This window comes from Sparus aurata, chromosome 4 (genome assembly GCF_900880675.1).
Source record: "Sparus aurata chromosome 4, fSpaAur1.1, whole genome shotgun sequence".
Taxonomy (NCBI): Eukaryota; Metazoa; Chordata; class Actinopteri; order Spariformes; family Sparidae; genus Sparus; species Sparus aurata.
The window spans coordinates 29,887,001-29,903,524 of NC_044190.1; the positions used below are offsets into that span (position 1 = coordinate 29,887,001).

At 42.6% G+C, this 16,524-nt stretch overlaps 1 protein-coding gene across 1 annotated transcript; it reads left to right on the forward strand.

Moving 5' to 3' along the window:
- Window positions 1-142: 142 nt before the first annotated feature.
- Window positions 143-15,207, forward strand: urb2 (URB2 ribosome biogenesis homolog). The gene is made up of 12 exons (XM_030415236.1): window positions 143-260; window positions 1,090-1,236; window positions 1,495-1,671; window positions 1,874-3,042; window positions 3,154-3,292; window positions 3,442-5,890; window positions 6,296-6,456; window positions 6,640-6,750; window positions 7,694-7,936; window positions 9,820-9,919; window positions 10,943-11,076; window positions 14,193-15,207. Exons 2-12 carry the CDS (start codon window positions 1,111-1,113, stop codon window positions 14,388-14,390), a joined length of 5,007 nt encoding a protein of 1,668 aa, XP_030271096.1. The 5' UTR covers window positions 143-260; window positions 1,090-1,110; the 3' UTR covers window positions 14,391-15,207.
- Window positions 15,208-16,524: the final 1,317 nt, after the last annotated feature.

Here is a 16,524-nt window from a genome sequence, read left to right on the forward strand (position 1 = left end):
GACAAACAGCTATTTCTCATGGAAATGCGTTTTCGTTTCTTTTGAAATCAAATGAATGCATTATCGCCCGGTAAAAATCAGTTAGACGTAATATTGTACTAACATCTGTGTTGAATGAAGGCGAAAAGTGAATATTTGGCTGATAGCCGAGCAAACAGTTGGGCGACATCGACCATCGATTGCTTTCGCCTGGCCGGCGGGGTGAAAGTTGAAAGTTCGTCCGCATCTGAAAACAGGAGGCACGTGCGGGTTGAAAAGCCGTAAGTGTAATTGGCAAAGTCCACCAAAGTACATGTGACTACTTTAAAACAATTAACTCTGAAATGTATTGACGGTTTGTTTGCCTGCAGGCGAAAAGAAGCCCCGGTATTAGCTTAACTTGGCCAGAGTATACTATCATTGAGTAACGTTATGCTAGTTGTGGTTGAGCTAGCAGTAAAGCATGCTAGTATGTTAGATCGGTTTATTCTGAGGGCACCAGACCGACTTTAACAGATGAGAAGATAAAAGATGTTTGTGGAGCACAACGCTCAGATATAAGTAACTCGAGGGAATACGAGATATATTTCAACCTAAATTAAGGGTCGGGTCTGTGTGGAGGATGAGGGGTGCTTTGGTCTAACGACCTGTCATAGCTGTGTCCACATTTAAAATAACTGTCACTGTGGTTTATATCTGTGTGGTGGGGATTGATTAATATTGTTTTACTGTCCTGGGTTTGCGTGCAGTTTCTCTGCGGTCATGTAAACACTGATTTCCATACCCTGTACTCTAGTCCCATCCCTGTAGTTTATCACAGATATATGGGATTAATACTTATTACCACCATCATTAGATAGAAGAAAAATAATAGATTTTTAAAATTATAGTCAAATGCAAGTATTGTGGTAAGACTGAACTTTACCCATCTCTGATGAGAAGTGGGCAGAAGGGGAACCAACTCCATCTCTCGGCCAGTATCTCGGTCTAAGGTGTTTACAGGAGAATTAACCTAAAATGCATACCAGTATTTAGGTCTTCTCATCTTTCCCCCTGTCTTGTCTTCCCTCTCTCCGGCCCTGAATCTTTTCCTCTATCCTTCTTCTGTAGGCAGTAGCACCAGCTGCAGCGATGGCTGCCATTTACTCAGGTATCCACCTGAAACTGAAGAGTCCTCAGACTCTGTGGGAGGACAAGTTAAAGTTGGCACGATTTGCCTGGATCTCCACTCAGTGCCTGCTTCCCAACAAGGAACAGGTAACCGCTGAAGTTGGGTTACAAGATATGTGTGCCTTCATAGAGTGTTAGTGAATAATATGGTACCATGGTGTCTTTTTTGCAAATGTGGATTGTTGTTCATTCCATCATTCATTTTGCAATCTTCTAAGAAAATATCTCATTGTCAGTTCTTGGATAGTTGAGAGAAAAAAAGACTGGTTGTTTGAATGATTTTAATAGTATTTACATGTCAGCAATCTTTATGTTCATGTCTGTCTTGACTCTTTACCTCTGTAGGTGCTGTTGGATTGGTGCACCCATGCTCTGACAGGCTGGTACAATCAGAAGGTGGAGTTTTCTCAGAATGTTTTGGAAGGACTGTGGTGTTACCTGGATGATCTGCTTCACAGCAGGAAGCTCCACACTCTTCTCAAGCAGGGCAAGACCATCAGCCTGAGGCTCAACATGGCACAGGTGTCCTTTGCAACACAGATTTTTAAAATTCTTCTTTTGGAGTTCATAAATGATGTTACTAACAGAGCCTTTGTGATTGTCTTCTCCATCATCGCATATTGGAGTAGTGCTTTGGCTGTAGCGCATTCCCATTCTAGAAAGACGATGTGACATTGATACACTAAGCCTTAATTGAAATCTCTCTTGTCTGTTTTCCCTCCAGCTGCTGCTTGAGCGTCTCCAGGAGTGGGCGTGTGTTGATTCCAAGTCGCCAGTGTGTGCGTCCACCATACTGAGTGTGTGTCAGGGTCTTCTCTCTTCTCCTGCACTCTCATCCGTCTTCACCACCAAGTATGAGCTCATGGTCAATCTCCTGGCTAAGCTCTGCTCTCTGGCCTGCCGGGAGCTCCAGCAGCCGTTACTCACATCCTCACACCAAATGGCTGAATCTGAAGATGAGGTGATGACTGAGAGTCTTAAAACTCAGCCCATTAGCGACTTGGTCCCTTCCCCAGTCGAGCCAATCACTGAAAGTCCTCGAGATCAGCCAGAGCCTGATGCTGATAAACTCCCCACCAAGCCAAAGGAAAACCTGCGGTCCGCTAATTTGTTTGACGTATTGCTTCAGGTGCTAACGTGTTATTTGTCAGTTCAGCGACAACAAGCTAATCCTAACAGAGTCTTTACTATGGTAACCAATCAGCTGATCCAGACGTTAGTACTTCTCAGACACCTGCTCACTTCCGGGGAATTTGCACCTTCTCACACACATCTGCGTGGGCAGCTGTGCAGAGACATCCGCATCAAGATAGACTCCATCCTTCAGTTGGCTCTCTTCCCCTCTGAGCACCTGACCTCTTACAAGGAGGAGCTTCTTCCATCTAAAGAGGATTCAGGGAAACGTGGTCTCGGAGGGGCGAAAGGCCTCTTGAAGCCAGTCAGTGCCATTCTTTCCAAACTAAGCGCTCAGGGCTATTGTGAGCCAGCCCTACACTACAGTGTGAAGTCAAACACGTTATCTCTGCTGTTTAAGTTCTTTCTGGAAAGCTACGGAAAAGGGAGAGGAGAAAGTGAGGAAGCACACAGGATGTTGTGTTTCTATTTCCTCACCAGGTTGGTCCCGATCCTGGACTTGGGCCTTGATGAACAATCTTCCTCACCTGCCAAAGCAGACCAATCAGTGTCTGTGTCCCCTGGGCTTAAGTCTCCCTCAGCCTCCCGCTGTTCCCCAGAGAGCTGGAGCCTGGCTCTGCTGGCTGTGGAGTCCCTGCTGAGCCAGGCTCTGTCTGCTGGTATTTACAATGTAGCAGCAGATAGGATCAGACACGGAGAAGTCCAGCTCAACTTTTACGGAGCCATGGGACAAATGCTCTTCAACCAGGCCCAGTCAAGGTAAAAACAAAAACAAAACCCACTGGTCTTGATGTGATGTTTTTCTAATTCAAATTAATTGAAGTCACAAGTCATGTCTTTTGTGACAACTTGTCCTGTCTTATCTTTCAGCATCCCAGCATGGTACCGCTGTTTAAAGGTGTTGTTGAGTCTTAACCATCTGATCCTTGAACCAGACCTGGACCAGCTGTTATCGTCGGCCTGGGTTAATTCTGAATGCATGGAAGCACGAGTGCAACGGGCCAGACAGGTTCTTGATTCAACCATTACTTACATTGTTTATGTCCCTAAAACAAAAATTTACATGAAACCCTCACCCAGAATGAATTTCTACATGAAAATGGTAGAATGAGTAAAACATTAGTTTTGACTGCAACAAAATGTTTGTTTCCCCAACAGGCTATGGTGTGCAGTCTCCTCCAGACCTACACTAAGCTCCGTCAGCTGCCTCGCCTCTTCTCTGAGCTCTTGTCTGTGATCTGTCAGCCAGCCCTGGACCACCCCCGACCTCCTCTGCTGTCTGACGGCACCTCTGCCATGCTGAAAACTTGTCTTCTGGACACTCCCCCCTCCCAAGGCCTAGAGATCTGCTCATCAGTGTTGGAGAGCATCAGGAGGTATATACCACCTGAGCTGGTGAAGGAGGAAAGAGGGGCAGAGAAAATGGAGATTGATGGAGGAGAAGAGGAAGGGACGAATAAAGAACTTAACATTGACCAGGAGAGAGATGAAGCATCTCTGAAGCTGTCCTCCCTCAGCCAACTGCTTCATGTTATTTTGTTCAGTCTGAAGACTCTTGACAACGCCTCTCCTCTTCCCATTGTCAGGAAGAGTCAGGGCATGATGGAGGAGATGCAACAGGTAGTGAAGGAGCTACTGCCTCTGCTGTCAACCGAAAAGAAGGCTGTAAAAACAAATACAAGTTCAGTTCAGAGGACCCCAAGGAAAGGCAAAAAGAATTTAGACCAGAAAGAGCCGGAGAAGCTCCCAGAGTCAAAAACAGGAACACTGCGGGAACAGAACACCCAGGAGGCCGCTCTCCTCCTCAAATACACCTTGGTGGAAGTCGACACGCTTTTCCATATCCACTGCACCAAATACACACCTCTAGACTCAGCCCGATCAGGAGTGCAGAGTGAGGCTGAAGGATGTGCACCAGTCCCAACCCTTCTAGAAAGTCTACCACCATCCTGCAGCCCCATGAGCTGTTTGCTGCTCAAACACCTCACTTTACAGCAGATGAAGAAAGTTTTGTTAGATACCCCCTTACCTTCTGAACCCAGCGCTGTCGTACTTCTAAACAAGGCAGCCCAGTTTATTTTAGCGAAATCAGAGTTTGAGGTGAGTCTGGAGGGAGAGCAGGTATGGGACGGGCAGATAGGGAGCGTGAATGCTAGCTCCTACCTTGTAGCACACTGGTATCTTGTCACATCCAATTTGCCTCTGATTGTTCCCTACCTGAGCAAAGAAGATAAGGGACAAGTAGCAGATGCTCTTGTCCGTTCACTCCTCGGCAGACAGACAGACAAAGATGCAGATCGGCTGCCAGGCTGTCTGACCGTCTCCCTCATATCTTCACAGCTTCTCCAAAGCCCTGTTCTTATCGAGTTGCCTTCTCTGTTCTCTGCCACCATTCATTCCCTCACACAAAGTATCATTGGGGTCCTCAAGGACGCAACAGCACCCACAGTTTGTCCTACACTCCTGAAGTTTCAGGAGAAAGCAAACTCTTCTGAGGGAAACAAAACAATAGTTGAGGATATATTGGCATCCTCAAAGACCGGAGAGGGGGTTGTATCTCTGACTCACGCACAGAGCCAGACATTAGCCAACTTACTCCAAATCTTAACACACCTAAACCCAGATGGGATGAACTCGGAGGATCTCTCCTCTGTTTTCCTCCTCCTCCTCTTCACCCTCACCTCCACCACCAGGCAGTCAGAGCAGACAACTGCAAACCCTCCTGAATCTGGAGATGATGCCGTGTTCCTGGCGAGTCTGCTGAGAACTCTGAGTTATCTCCTGGATGGTAGAAACTTTCAAAGTGTTTTGAAACTCATCCATGGTGGCGCTCTGCTGCAAGCTGTAGCATCTTCTCTCCTCTGGCATTGCAACAATGGAAGATTTCGAGCCACACGCAACCCTGATTGGTTGGATTTAATCAAAGCAGTTCAGGCCTTCATCAAGTGCTCAGTCCAGTTGATTATAACCAGAAACAGCAGCGTTCGACTCAACCTGGATCAGTTCGGATCCTATCTTACTAGTAAGGAAATGGCAAGCAGACACATTTTGGGACTCAGTGCAGCAGTAACGTCAGGTAAAGCCGACCCAGGAGCCTCCATTTTGTCTGTTCATCTCCTGCTGGCATTGCTGTCCTCTTTCTGCCAGGCATTGTCTTCTAACCTAGGAAAGAGTGAACAAATGGATCAGACTTTGACGCAGATGCTCACAAGAACGACTGCTTCGCTGGGACCAGCTGTTGAGTCCATAATGAACTCCCAGACTGTTAGTCAGCCAGCCAGCACTCTTGGTCAAGCCTTTGTGGTAGAAGTTGTCACAGTCATGCTGCACTGTGAACTGTCCTCACTCTCAGTTAAGGAAGAGAATAGGCAAAAGGATACCAAGCTGAGTCAAATGAGCCTCTATCAGGGCTTCTGCCAGCAGATCCTCAAAGAAATCAGTTCTGCCCACAGACCCATGGACTTCCTGGTTTCCTCTCTCCAGTTCTTGTCTGCTTTCTACACAGCAGTGAGGAAGATGGAGGAGCAAGGAGAAGAGAAGACGGGAGGAAAGGATTTGGATGAGCTGTATATGAGAATACTGCAGACTGTTCACAGACTGCTGACAGGTACATAGACACATTAAAACAAACATATGATTCACCATCAGTCAGTGTAGATTTTTCGTTAATTACCCCTGAATATTGCACATATCCACAAGTTTACAACTGATTGTTGTAACGTCATTCCACACCAGCTCTTCCATACAAATTAAGCAAACATAAGGCTCAACATATAGCACTTAATTTATAGTATTGGTCCTCAGTTTTGCTTTATACTGTATATTGACATATGTCTATAATATTCTGGGCAAATTTTAGAAACTTGTCTTAATTGGATGTATTCAGCTCTCACTGCAAGTAAAACCCGCAATTAATAACATAGAATGAAATCATTACTTCTCTGACAGTGTTTAAACAAAACTAAACATTATTATCTTTATCCTGAATGTCACAATTTCTCTTTGCTTTCAGCTTCTTGGCTGTCTTCGAATGACATCTGTGAGCTGGAGCCCGCGGTGGAGGAGCTGCTGCGCCACCTGGTGGAGAAAAGCACGACAGGCCAGTTCAACCTGCTGCTGCTGCTGATCAGAGAAGGACTGGACACCGGCCAGCTGAGGGCAGGAAACTACAAGGTAAGATCTTCATCAGTCAACTCTTTCATGTGTAAAGATCCCAGAAACTGTTGACATTTTCCCTGATTTAATCTCTTTTCAGAGATGTTATTCCAGTATTTTATATGAAAACTGTATTTGCTGTGACATTAAATATCTAGCAAATTAACTGTCTTCTCACTCTTCTCCTTTACTGTTCTCCAGGAGGTGCTAGCTGCAGTAATTATCATAAAGCTGCTGTCCAGTTGTCAGTTACCTGAGTCCTGCTCTAAAGCCCTGTGGCTCTTTGCACCACAGATTATATCTGCTATGGTGGTGAGGAAAACACACACACACACACACTCACACACACACAGAGTCATATGCAGGAAACCAATACAAAAATCAGCTTTATTGTGCAGATGAAAATAAATTCTTATGCAAGAATTCTCAGTATAGCTGCACAGACACGGCAAGACAAGCAGGGAACAGTAACATGTTGAGAATGATTTACAGTAAGTTCTCTGGCCCCACATCAGTAATAGTTTAGCAACAGTGTGCTGGAAAAGTACATGTGACAGCCACCTTAAGTGACTCAGCAGCGAAACGACAATCACTGTCTGTCTGTTTCCGGTGGAATGCTTGTTCAGTGTCACATCAACTGAAGCTCGTTTGGCCGATGTGTTTCCCGTCAGGCCTGTTGGGTGGAGCAGACAGACGACACAGCAATCTGTTTAACCACACACATACACACACACACGTTTCTACTTTAATATTCTAAACATGCCGTTCTGGCTCTTTGACCCGCACTCATTATGCCCATATGTCCTTCATCTGTCTCATCTGTTGTTTGTATACTTTGTCTAGCCTCCTCTCGCCCACTTAAAAGTCTTAATCGTCTGAATTCAAAGGAACAGTTCACCCAAAAATAAAAATTCAGTCATTATCTAGTCACCCCCATGCTGATGGAAGGTCAACTTTCATATTCCACAAAACATTTAATGAATTTCACAGCAAAACAGAGTAGCCATATTTATGTAAATAGCTGAAGTAGATAAGGACTTGTTTTAAAATGTGGAAAACAACCCTGAAATGGCTTGAATCAGCTCTTATGCTGTATCCATTAATGATGGCTAAATTCCAATTTAGCATTTTTATATTGTGCTGCTGGCTCACAGTGGCACAATCATGACTTTCACTTGAGTGAACTCTTGAAAAGAAAAGCGCCATCTTTAATGTTTAATCTCTAACTCACTTTGCGTATCTTTCTGTGTCACAGTTCTTAGTGAGATCGTCCAGTCAGGACATCTCGCTGACGCTTCCCTTCACTGTTCCTACAGTGATGTCAATGTCATCACTGGTGCGCCATGGAGAGGGACTCATCACCAACCCTCATCATGTGATCTTGGTCCTTGGAGCGCTCCAGTCAGTGCCCCTCGAACACTTGACCCCACCGATCTATCAATCGACTTTCCTGGCTGTTCATGAGGCATTGTTTGCCATCATCCAGTGTCATCCTCAGGTACGAAGAAGAAGAGAAACATCCGCACCTTTATTACTGTTTACCATCATTTAGATCATTTGTTAAGGAATTAAATCTAAATGTATTATTCGGTGCACCTTAATTAATTGTTGGTGCACCTGAATAAGAAAATTAGGCCCCTAGCGCAAGAAATGTAAAAGGTAAGGGTTAAGAGTCGGCTGTGTCATATTGATTTTATTATATGATACCATGTCCAACCCATTTATAATATTGAGGTTAGACAAAACAGCAGAAACATCTTCCTCTGTAATACAGTCCATCAACCAAACGTAACCTTTCTGTATTAAAGATCAATAGAAGACATTTTATCATGGAGTTTTAAAAAAATGTTGTCAGCATTTCTGTATAACATAATACTGACCTTATCAGGTCTTCAGCAATTAAGCAGGTTTTGTAACACAGATGCAAACACTTGTGGACCCAAACCTACGCACTTGTGTATAAAGGTTATTACAGGTCAAGGCTGCTGGTTTGAATCCATGATTTTGAAGAAAATGCGGTCTGTGACTGAGCCACAGGATGCCTCGGGGAATGTTGCTTAAAACAAAGGATATTGCAGCTCACTAGAGTCATGCTGCAGCTGCACGAAAACCACAAAACATCCAAATTTCCAGCTTATGCTGGAGTTGCATGCGTTGCGCCCAGAGTGTCAGAAAAGAACAACATTTTCCCATACAGAAAGACGCTTAACTAGAAGTGTAAAACTTTTAAATCCACATTCCAGCCCACACAAAGCCTTTTGTTTGGTTCACCAGCTCATATTATAACCGTGTTAATGTGATAATTTTTTTGTTTCTTTCTTTTTGAAATGTTGACAGATTTTCGGTATGTTACAGTGACATAGTATGATTGAAACTGGGAAGCTGCATTGAATGAAACCGGGAAAGAACCAGTTAACTGATGTCAGATGTTTGCGAGGACAAAACACAGCAGTAAAGCAGAGCAGAAGAGAGGGAGTGGGGGGAGGCGAGGAAGGAAATGAGAGTACATTTATAGAGGAGGGAAGAGAGGAGAATAAAAAATAAGAAGTGATGAAGAGCTAAGAGAAGAAGCAGTGGATGGAGAACAAAAGGCAGAGAGGTGATTTGAATGCGATGCACGAGGGAGGTTTCAGGACAAAGCAGAAAAAGGGGGAGTGAGCTGGAGAAAGGAGGTGTGATAGGACAGAGGAGGGAGGTAGAGAGGAGAGGTAGGGGAGCTGGCAAGCAGTGAAGGTTGGCATGGAGCAGGTTTAAGAAGATGGAAACCATTACTGAGCCCGAACCAGGGCTGGTGACATCACCTCCTCGTTTAGATTCTCTCTCTCTTCATCCTCCCTCAGTCCACCGTAGGCCTTCAATGGAGAACAAAGAGGGAGAGGAGGAGGAGGGAGGTATGAACAGAAATGCAAACATAGGTCTTGTGGGAATCCAACTCTTATGTTCAGTTATTTTTTGGACTGTTTATGGCTACTCTGTCATGACTCAAGCAGTGACAATGAGGAGGTAGATGCATAATGTAGGACTGTTTTGGGCCAATTTAAAAAGGTTTCCTTCGTACAACTTCTAACTACCTAAAATTTTTAATTCCCCATTTTTCTACATATTTCCTTGTAATTTAACCTACATATTTAGTATTTCTTTATATGAGGGTGTGGACCACTGTTTCTCCACTCGAGTTACAGCATTTGGAAAGATGGAGCCACCAGGACACCTGGCAGAGCAGGATTCATGTGAAAGCTATTAGAGCTGTGAACGGGCAGTCAGTCACTATGAAGTCATTTGGTTAAATGTACCAACCCTCCATATAACTGAATATCCTAACCTGACAGATGTTTGAATGTATAAATAATTTTTTGACCGTATACCTGCTTGTGTGTTCAGGTGATGTTGAACGCTGCTCCGTCATTCTTAAATGTCTTTCATCGTCTGGTGGCATCAATCATGCAGGAGGGTCGGCAGAGAGGAGACGTCGGTGTCACAGGTAACGCGTCAGACACCGTCTCAGACAAAGAGACTTGTTATATGATGTGAATTAATTTGGGTAAACACATTTTGATTTGGAGAGAAACATTTAGATTTTGTTTGTGTAAATACAGAGCTGGCAGTTGAGTTAAGTTCATCTGATATCCCGTAACTGTTTTTCATAAAATTGTAAATAGATAACATGAACTGAAACCAAAAACAAACTTTAGACTTTTGCTTTGCAAAGCCCAGTTATTATGGTTTTTCATTCTTGCAAAGCAGTGTTCCTTTTGTATTTTTTCAGTAATGACTTATTGATCACAAAGTAAAGACTCCAAGACTTTCCATTTCATGGAATGTCTTTGGATCCAAAGAGCACCTTTTTTCTTTTACCTTCATTTGTGAAGCAGTGCCCCTAAGTCAATCTGCCATTTGTTCTTTTTATAAATTAGATGCACAGTTTGATCCAGGTTTGGCTTGTGGTTTGGCACCCTTCTTTCCTTAAAAAATGACGAGACAGCACATCAGGAACATATTCAACTCTGTAAATTCAATTTCATAAACTTGAAAGTCAGGTTGAGGCTGTATTAAAAGCTTAAAGAGGAATATGGTTCTTTCTACCGGTTTCCGGCTACTGGAAATTACTGGACGAATTGGTAAGCACTTGGTGTCATGCCCAGGCACACACAGTTGGCAGCGTCTTGTAATTACTCATCAGTAGTAACTTTCCGTAAATGTTAAGACAGGGAACATTCACACATTTTACAGTCCAAATCCACTGTAAACTGCAGACATCTGCTGCAGAAGTCTCAACTTAGCCAACACAGAAATGATTACTGACAAGCCAACAAGTTGTAAGATCATCTGTCATTTTCAATGTGTTGCTTTATTTCTGGACATGCATCCTATTCTATGTTCCTTTAATAACCTAATTTCTCTTGACCTCCATGTTGATTTATGACCAACTAGTTAAATTAAAGTATAACAAGTCTGTCACATGTCAACAGGTTAATGAACTAACATCAGTCTGTTTTTTTTAAAGGTGCAGACGGTGATGTTTATCTCCAGTGCTCCAGGCTGATAGAGAGGATGTACTCTCACATCGCTGCCACAGCCGAGAGCTTCACCACGCTGTCGGCCTTCATGGTGGCTCAGTACGTCACAGAGCTGCAGAAGGTACAACCACTCATACAGTCATAGTAACATACAGTCAACACGGTCATCTGTAGCCATCTGCCATCCCGAGCGAGTCTCCACAGCTGTGTGAATGAGGCGGCGGGATCTCAGCTGATCCTTTGATCCAGCCTAGTTTGCTTGGTAGTGCGTGTTGAGCTGGCAAGATTTGGGCGAGCAGAGTGACGGAGACGCTGACGCTCAGAAGCAGCGATGGGAACTATTTCCATTGGCCAGATTTTGAATGTTCACAAATCTGAGTGAACGGGTCCAGGATTACTGTAACTCCAGTGTGCTGGTATGGAGCTTTAGGCTGGATGTTCCCTCGGAGCTGTGAGTCATGTCTGGTTTGTGAACGCGGCTCCTCTCTGCTGCCACCACACTGTATTTAACATGACGCCAGTCTTACTCAGCGGTTTCCAGCAGAGTCACACATAGAGAGGAAGATGTTGAGCGCCCATCCAGACAGACATGCAGGCAGACAGGCAGACAGACCAGACAGGCAGACAGAAATGGGGAGAAATCAGGTGTTTGGAGTCTCTGAGCTCTGTGTGAGTCACCTTTATAATCCTAAAATTGGTTTAATATTGTGCTTTTAATTAGGTTTTTCAAGGAGATGGACCTTTTTCTGAAAGTCAGGGTTAATTTAGCCATCTCTGTGTCAGAACTGTTTCTAATGGCTTCTTGCCCGAACTGAACTTTCCATGCAGCAGCAAGGTGTTATTAGACCAGAGCGGAGCAGCAGTTAGAGAGTGCAATTTTTTATGCTGGTGAAGTTTATGAATTTGGACACTCGTCTTGATATTAAAGTGGCTGGACTTGCTGTTCTATTAAAAAGCTATTTTAAAAACAACATTCCACCAATTTGTCATTTTGATCGAACACACACTATAATGTTTTCTGACTCATGGCAGACAGTTTAAAGAAAAAGGGTTCAGAATTGATGCAGTAGAACCAGAGATTTAATCTCTTTTATTTGATGTGTTCTTCCTTGTGAAAACCTGGTGCCCTCCTTATCCAAAAACACATCTCAAGCTCAACAGTTCGAGCAGAGATCCTAGTGTGATATGCTAGTTGTTGCAAATATATCCTCAGAGATGAGGAGTGGGCTACAGAGTTAGCTCACTTGTCTCCAACACAACACTGCCAGATTTTTTTAAACATTTTCAAACTTGTAGTCTTCAGACACGTTCAGACTTTGTATGTGTAAAATGTGTGCGTTTCCTCTAAAATGTAAGTTTATTCAAATATACTGTTATAGTATATACATTTATTTTTAGTGTAACAAACTACAAGTAACTTTTAACAGGTTACGAAACAGTCTCAATGTATTATTGATACCTCTTTATGACCTATATAAGCATTATCGTTATTCTTAGTGCCTGTCACCTGCTCTGTGACTTTTGTGGGTTGGCCAAAGGAAATCTGTGGATGAATTAAGGAGTCTAATGAAAAATAGTAATATCTGGTACCATTTTCAATATCGCGGGGGAAAAAATGACACAACACTGAAGAATAATCTTAGATTTTTATAAAAACATAAATAAAACAAAGTTATAACATGACAATGAGATATGTCTTTTCTTTTCCTGGCTAGTTGCGAAGAACAGCAGAAAGACTTTAGTAAACATGAAATATTGATCAAATATCGCCAGAATCCTTGTTTCTAGTTCCTAGGTTGCAAAGGGATCATCTAAGGTACAGGAGACAACGCCTTCAATAATGGAAAGACAATGTTGAGTAAGAAAGAATATTTCAGAAATGTTGTATATATCTAACCTAGTGCGTTGTAATTTAGCCAGTTCATTACAGTCTTGGTTATTTACACAGTCGAAACAGTCAAGTTTATCTCAGAGAGCTTCACAGTATGTACGGCATACCGCAAAAGTGGTAGACACCTGAGGAGGAGCACCAGAGGAGCCACACCAGGTATTTGGACAGCCGTTCCACTAACTGTAGCTTTGGCAAACTAATACTCCACAAGACATTTGATACGTTAGCTTTGTTTACTGAAAAGCCATACTAGGCTTTTTCCTTTATGATGTGAACCCTGCCATTATGTCAACCAGGTTTATTAATCATTCACAGTCAGGTACAGTTACCAGCACAGAGGTCTGAGGACAGCCAACTGCACAAGTCATCAGGTCATGGTGTGTAGCACCTGTCTGCCTGCGGTGGTATAATGTAACAGGGATGAATGAGCAGACACTGTTGAATTGTCCCCTGGCTTGATGTGCATGGTTCACTGAGCAAACAAAAGGAGGTGTTGTCCATTGTGTTGTATTGCGTGTGTGGATCCACGACTTCATTGTGTGTTGGTTGTCTGCTTCTGTCACACAAGTAGATGAAGTATGAGGGTACGCTCGCTGGATCAGATGGATCTTGTACGGATGTGGACCACTTGACTATATTCTGTATTGAGTTTCAGATCTGAAACTCAGCATGGTTAAAAAGCAATGCTGTCCACTTAGATGTTAGATAAAAGGCTCAATAAGATAAACATAATGAATTGATCCCTTTTGGAATTTCTGTTTTCTGATACCCCTGATGGTTTAAATCCAGCATTAGGGATTACTATCTCTTTCTAACCAACCCTCCCTTCCATTTGTCTCTTTGAATATTTGCTGGAGTAATAAATTGATCGTAAGTGTCGTCTCTTTGTAGTTTTGCTTTTAACATTTGCATAAACTTAAATTATGCCTGGATTAGGACATGCTGATGAAGCTGTGTGACATAAATGTTTATTGAACTGTTCCGGTGGCACATAATTTGTGGCTTCATATGCGTGCCTCAGGCCCAACCACGGGCTGAATGTCGACACACAGTATCATGTGTCCATTAATTAACTAAGAAAGGGAAAAAACGTGCTTTTGTTAACATGCATTAAGAAACAGGGGAAGCAGGAATGACTCGCTTACGTGACGGAGTATCAGTGCCTCGTTTAACTAAACTGATTGGAATTTCAACCTGTGACACAAGAATATGATTAATCAAACCGATATGAACTATGTTTGCTCCTTCGTGCCTTTGGCTGCATTTTTAACTCCTTTCCTTTTCCCTAGTGTGTCCTCCGCCTTCTTGTCCTTTTTTCAAAACTGTCCTCTTATTTCCCTCTCCAGGTTACTCTGCGACCCGACATTAAGCTGCATCTAACAGAGGGGATCTACAGGATTCTGGACCTGTGTATGGAGCAGGACACCAAGTTTCTGACGGCCGGACTGCAGATGGGAGTCAGAGAGGTGTTCAACGAGCTGTACGGCAGCTACACCCACTACCACAAAGCCCAGAGGCAAGGAGAAGACAAGTACACAGTTTGACCCGCAACTACAAGCATCGTCAACCTTTGGTGCATATTTCATGTAATATTGTTAGAACAAATTTAAATAAATGGAAAGACTGTGTTCATATGGTATTTCTGCTTTTGAGTGGAGTCGGATATTACAGCTTGTGGATACCATGTGATGGATTCAGGGTGTAAGCAGTTATCACTGACAAAGCTCTCCATAGATTTTTATTTCTCCTTGGAGACAGTCTTTTGTTAAAAAAATAACACAACTGGATGGTTTCTGTACTGCTCTGAATTTGGCATCTAAACACAGCACAAGAATCAATATACAGACACAATGATATTTCAATAGATGAAACTGAAAGCAGTTAAAAGGTGACAGGCCTGTGGTGTATTGTTAACAGACCTACAGGCATTAAAATGAAAGTTGTGCCACCGGATAAACAGGAACTGGTTGATACACAAGGTTATCTACAAGTGGATGACTTTGGTTACACCCTTTCTCATAAACATACATCACATGGCCTTAAGGAGAAATGGCAGGTTCTTTTTCTCAGAAGGCACAGTGACTGATGGAGTCAGTACAGGAAATGTGTTTGAACTGAAGTGTTTCCTCATCAGAGTGACCTCTGACTGCAACCGTGATGAGCGATGTGTAAAATGATGTTTGTTTTCCAATTGAAAGAAACTCTTTTTGATCAGATATGATTATTAATTAATTGAACTGCTGAAGAAAGTCTGGATGTTTATGTGTGAATAATGCTGTATCTTTTCTATATTGCTGTTTTTCACCAAAACCTAATGATTTAACACAAGATATTTTGAAATATAAAGTTGTCTCAAGCCTGTTTTGGTGCATCCTTTTGTGCACTGTAATGTTTTGGGTTTTTGGGGGTATTTTTTAGGTTTAAACCTGTGGGCGTTGCAGGTACATTGTATGAATCTGTGGGCCTGCTGTAAAACCCCCAGAGTGTTGTTGTTTTGCAGAAGTATTTCTAGTCCAGAGACTAATGGACGCTGCTGTATTTGGCACCAAACAGTACCACAAATGAATTATAGAATAATGCAGCCATAGTGCTGTTACTGTAAATTATACAGGAAATGATATATTAGATTTAATGGCACTTTTGGGACGTTAATGAAACTCCATAAGAAAAGAGACGCTAAGAGAGATGCTACTGATTCTGTTACTACAACTGTTTTGTGCTCTTTAGGTTGAGTATGAAGGTTTATCAAACCTTTACTGCAAATGCGTAACTGAGATTACAGTAGAAACGCTGTCTCCTCCAATACTTTATGTTTACATGAATTGAATGGCTGCTTGTTTCATTTTACTCTGAATGGATCAACTGAGCTGTTGATGCGAAGGCTGACAGTATAAGTGACCACTCATTTCAACATATTTTTTTGTAAACATGACTGACAATCAAAAAAAGTCAAGCTCTTTGAGGATCCGGAGGTTTACATTAATAATGAGCTCTCTCTCTCTCTCTCTCTCTCTCTCTCTCTCTCTCTCTGAGTACTCAGTGCAGTTAGAATTGATTAATGTACTTATTAAAATGTTTGGGGACCTCTGTTATCTTCAGTCTTATCAGTAGATGTGGCTGTCAGATAAATATGGGGGAAAATATTCAAATGAGTAAAACAGACTCACCAGTGTCCCTGCACTGATGATGTATACTCTGTCTTTATGCTGAAACACAAGCGTTTAATCAGACCGGCTAAAACTCTCCTCTTACTTGTGACAATGTTTTACCTGGAGGTTTATTTGTACATGCTTTGAAATGGAAAAATGTTAATTTTACAAAGCAGTACTATCAAAGCAAAGCTCAAGAGAATGGAAAATTGTTTATAAAACCACGCTCCCTCAAAGAGTCTTTTTGCCTCAGTAAAAGCTTCATAAATGAGGCATTTAGTGAACAGATCAGACACGAAATGGCAGCTCTCAGGAGTGTTGGACACTTTTGTTTTGTTCCAACTCAAATGTCCGCTGTTTGTTCTAGAAAAAACCTCTATAGGAGGGAGGTGTGAAGACTCAACAGGACAGGATTTTAGTTGATCTCTTACTCTTCTTTACCAGTTTTTACAGAAAATTGAGGGTTTTGTTCAGGGAGTAATCGCCTGCTTTAACAAAACACCAGTGTACTCATCTCTGACCGAGTGCT

Coding starts and splice junctions, on each gene's coding strand:
- urb2 (XM_030415236.1), top strand. CDS start 1,111: ATGGCTGCCATTTACTCAGGTATCCACCTGAAACTGAAGAGTCCTCAG. Junction 6,457..6,639: donor TGAGGGCAGGAAACTACAAG/GTAAGATCTTCA, acceptor ACTGTTCTCCAG/GAGGTGCTAGCTGCAGTAAT. Junction 7,937..9,819: donor TCATCCAGTGTCATCCTCAG/GTACGAAGAAGA, acceptor TTGTGTGTTCAG/GTGATGTTGAACGCTGCTCC.